The sequence below is a fragment of the Bison bison genome, unplaced genomic scaffold (assembly GCF_000754665.1).
Source record: "Bison bison bison isolate TAMUID 2011002044 unplaced genomic scaffold, Bison_UMD1.0 scf7180017864342, whole genome shotgun sequence".
Lineage (NCBI taxonomy): Eukaryota > Metazoa > Chordata > Mammalia > Artiodactyla > Bovidae > Bison > Bison bison.
Window position 1 is genome coordinate 152,803 of NW_011494914.1, and position 4,160 is coordinate 156,962.

General features: G+C 56.5%; 1 protein-coding gene across 3 annotated transcripts in view; it reads left to right on the forward strand.

Moving 5' to 3' along the window:
- Positions 1–4,160, forward strand: part of ABLIM2 (actin binding LIM protein family, member 2) — a 143,266-nt gene that overhangs the window by 59,339 nt on the left and 79,767 nt on the right. For all 3 annotated transcript variants that reach the window (XM_010854526.1, XM_010854525.1, XM_010854524.1), the window contains exon 8: positions 3,421–3,479. In XM_010854526.1, coding sequence (XP_010852828.1) covers positions 3,421–3,479 — 59 coding nt within the window. The remainder of the gene's footprint in view (positions 1–3,420; positions 3,480–4,160) is intronic.

Sequence of the window (4,160 nt, forward strand, 5' to 3'; positions counted from 1 at the left end):
AAGGCAGCTCAGCAGGATTCTCGCTGGGCCTGGGTTCACAGGCTGAAGGCCTTCCCCAAGGGCCCCAGCAGGATGGTTGGATGCTGAGACCCTTCCCCTGCCCCCCGACGTGGTCTCAGTGTCTTTTCTGTCTCGTGACCCCAGAGGCAAGCCGAGCGGGCTGCACAGTGTCCCCCAGATGGGCAGTGGGATGAGCTCACCCGGGGACCGTGTGTCACACAGGCCTGCTTTTCTGAGACAAGCTTGGGGGCTGACGTCAGCCGGGACGGCCTGGTCCCCGGTGTCCCCTCTTGTTCTTTAGTCTTGAGAGCTTATCAAAGGGGTCCTTTGGGCCCCTCCCAGCTGTGCCGGGATGTCTTGGGTGGGGAGGAAGCCCCCTGCAGCCCGAGGCGCCCACCCCCCACCGCGACAGTGCTTTCGGGACATGCTGACACCAAGCACGGGAGCCTGGGACACGAGCTCGCCATCAAGGGGACCCAGTCTCAGGACAAAGACGCTCTTCATGGCTCTGGGCTGAGGCCGGCTCCCTGTTTCTAAAGCCGGACCCGCCCTGACCTCCTGTGGAGTGTCAAAGCCTGTCTTCCTGCCTCCCGTTCCCCAGTCTGTGCCCTGAGGGTGCAGACCTGGCTGGTGGTTTTCACACCCTGCACAGACACTGTGAGACCCTCTGCCTGCCTGGTCCTCCTGCGTGCTGGGGCTCCAGGAGGGTGTGTCTGATGGATGAATCCCGAGCAGTAAAAGCTCAGAGGAGCAGGGTCAAAGCTCAGAGGAGCAGGGTCGTGAGCCCTCTGGCCTCCGAGGGAGATGAGGCAGCCCCCTCACCAAACTCCTGCCAAATACCAGCCCCGCCTCCCAGCCCTGGATGCAGCTGCCTGTCTGCAGACTCGGTACATGCCCGGGAAGAAGGTTGGCACTCACTAATTACCAGCGTGGTTGTTATGTTAGACACTTGGTTGTGCCCAACTCTCTTGCGGCCCCATGGGCTGTAGCCCGCCAGGCTCCTCTGTCCGTGGGATTCTCCAGGCAAGAATACCGGAGTGGGATGCCATTCCCTCCTCCCAGGGGATCTTCCTGGACCAGGGATTGAATTTGAGTCTTCTTGGCAGGTGGATTCTTTACTACTGAGCCACGAGGGAACCTGAATAATCAGGGGTACCCAGATTAAAATAACAATTAGATGCTATTTTCCCCCATTGGATCAACAAAGGTTAAAAGGACAGACACATCCCGCTATTTGGAGAATTGGAGTAGACGGGCCTCTTACCTGGCTGATGGAGCGAAAATTGTGAACTTGCCAAAATGCCTCAAAAGCCTTAAAAATGCCCACACTCTCTGAGCCAGGAGGACCCACTTTTAGGAAGCCTTCAAGTCAGTAAGAGAGATGAAGTGGAATTTGTGTTTCATGGAGTTCCCATGACTTTATTTAGAAATAAAACGTTGGAAGTAACAGTCAGGGAGCAGATAAAGAGATTCCTATTGATCCTTACCATGGAATATTATGCAGCCCTTAAAAGTTACACCTTTGATATTTAATTATGTGGAGGAACACTAAGACATTTTAAAGCAAAACTCACAGAATACAAAACTGCGTGCAAATGCTGTATTTAACGTGCACTGGATGACAGCAAGCAGGAGACTGCAGATGACTCTCATTTTCTTGCTGATTCCTTTAAGGTCTTGCTTAGATTTTAACAAAGAGTACCTATTACCGGGACTTCCCTGGTGGGTCCAGTGGCTAAGACTCCTCACTACCAGTGCAGGGGGCCCAGGTTTGATCTCTGCTCAGGGAACTAGATCCCACGTGCTGTACCTAAGGATCCTGCATGCTGTAACTAAGACTTGAGACAGCCAAATCAGTACATTTTTTTTTTTAAAGAACATCCATTACCTTTGCGATCATAAACAATATATTTTTTTAATAAAAGCTCACACACACCAATCGATTCCCGGTCTCTCTGGGAGCTCCAGGTAGGTGTAGGTGCTTTTCCAGGGAGGGGCAGAAATGAGCTCCCTTCCCAAGTGTTAACTCACATGGCCTAGAGGCTTTGCAGGCAGAAACGGGCTGCAGCTCCTCCTGCCACAGGTTTAAGCCCCTACGACCAGTCAGGCCCCCTACTCTGTCTACTCTGTGTGGACCTGAGAGTGGTATGGACACAGCTCCCATCTCCAAGGGGACGTGGGCTGGCCTGGTACCAGAGGGCGGAAACCTTCCCCCGGCAGAGGCTGTGTGAGTGGGGTGTGGGGTGCGGGGGGCGCAGGGGGGTCAGGCTGAGGTTCAGCGAGGCGGGAAGCAGCGTCTCCGGACCCTGAAGTCCTTACCCTTGTTTCATTGTATTAAGTTCTCCCAGTGGCCTGCTGAGGTAGGATTATTGTTGGCCCCGAGTGAAGGTGGGAAATGCCTGAAGTCTGGGGAGGTCAAGTTTGAATTAGAGAAGAGCAGGACCCTTGGGTGGGGAGCGGGGAGGGTGCTTGTGGTAAAGAACTCACCTGCCAGTGAAGGAGACATAAGAGATACAGCTTCGATCCCCTGGAGGAGGGCATGGCAACCCACTCCAGTGTTCTTGCCTGGAGAATCCCATGGACAGAGGAGCCTGGCGGGCTGTGCTCCATAGAGGCAGACACGAGTGAAGCAACTTAGCACACACGCAAAGCCCTCAGGGCCCTGGGGGACCTGTGACCTTGATGGTGGGACCATAGATGGGGAAGGCTGGGTGGGGCTGGCATGACCGAGACAGCTCAGACACCCTGGGAAGCAGTGAGGGGCTGGGGCCCCAGCCCACAGTCCCACTCCCAGCCCACACCTCAGGTTCCCACCTGAGGGTCCTCCTTCCTGCCTTCCAGCTGAGAGCCCCGCCCCAAAGCCCTCATCTCCCATTCAGGTCGCGCCCAGCTCCACACTCCACTGTGCCCATGGCTGCGCTTGGCCACTGCCCACTTCACGGAGAGGAGCAGCCCCCTTTATCTGCTGCCTGAGTTATCTGGCTCTGAATAGAAGCCACCCCCAGAGCGCTCCTCAAAAGCCTCCTCTGGGTGCTGGGGATCCGAGGGGTCCCGTGGGAGCACTGGCTCATGGTGATGCTTTACCTGTTTATTCCACGTCGCCAGTGGGACTGTGAGCCCCAGAGCCCGAGAGCCGCAGACCCAGGAACAACCCGTGACTCGGCACAGAGGAGGGCGGTGTGGTCCCAGTGTGATCATCACAGAGGAGGCCTGTGGGGCCCCCGTGTGACTCGGCACAGGGGAGGGTGGTTGGTCCCAGTGTGACTCGGCACAGAGGAGGTTGATGGGGTCTCAGTGTGACTTGGCAGAGAAGAGTGTGGTGGGATCCTAGTGTGGACACTGACCCCTTCCTCCTGACCCCCACACAGCCCTACCTCTGGGAATCCAGACTAACTCTTCCTGTTGGCCATCTGTCCGCAGGCTCCTCCATTTGGCACCCAGCATGTCGACAAGCAGCCAGAACTGAAGACAAAAACAAGGTTGGTGGAATTCAGTCTCCGATGCCTTCTCCCCAGCTTCTGAGCTACATCATACAGTTGAGGGGGTGCTGGCTTGTCTGCAGGCTCAGTGGTTAGTCCTAATGGGCCGTGGGGTGGGTGGCCCGAGGCCCTCGAGTGTCCAGGTAGAACGAGCAGATCGGCTGCTGGCTGGCCCGGGGGCTCCCTGCCTGGCCCTCCTTTGCTCAGTGGACGCCAATGGCTGCGAAAGTTCAGGGACCACTGAAAAGTTAGCACATCTCCTAAGAGTCCCCAAGAACGTCCATGCTTCTGACGCCAACAGCTGCTTCATAGGGTCTCCCCATCTGCCCTCAGGTTCAAAAACAAGTTAGAAGGACTCAGTGGAAAGTGTCGCAGCCAAGTTGAGGTTTGTCCCGGGGAGAGTGGAGTGGACTCAGCCCAGCGTGAGGCAGGGTCCCAGGGGGAGGTCTGGACCCAGGCTGCCACCGTCCTGACCTGGTGGAGTCCGGATTCCACACCTCCCAGCGTCAGCACACATGAGGTGTTACCAACCAGGGAAGCCCCATGGCTGGAGATCTTACTGGGGCTCCGTTAGTCGATTGACTGGCCTATTGATTGATTGCCATGTGGTTGCTTTCACTCTCCCGGTGACATCACCCAGGACTGCCAGCATCTCAGGACTGGTCTTTCTGGTGTGGCCCG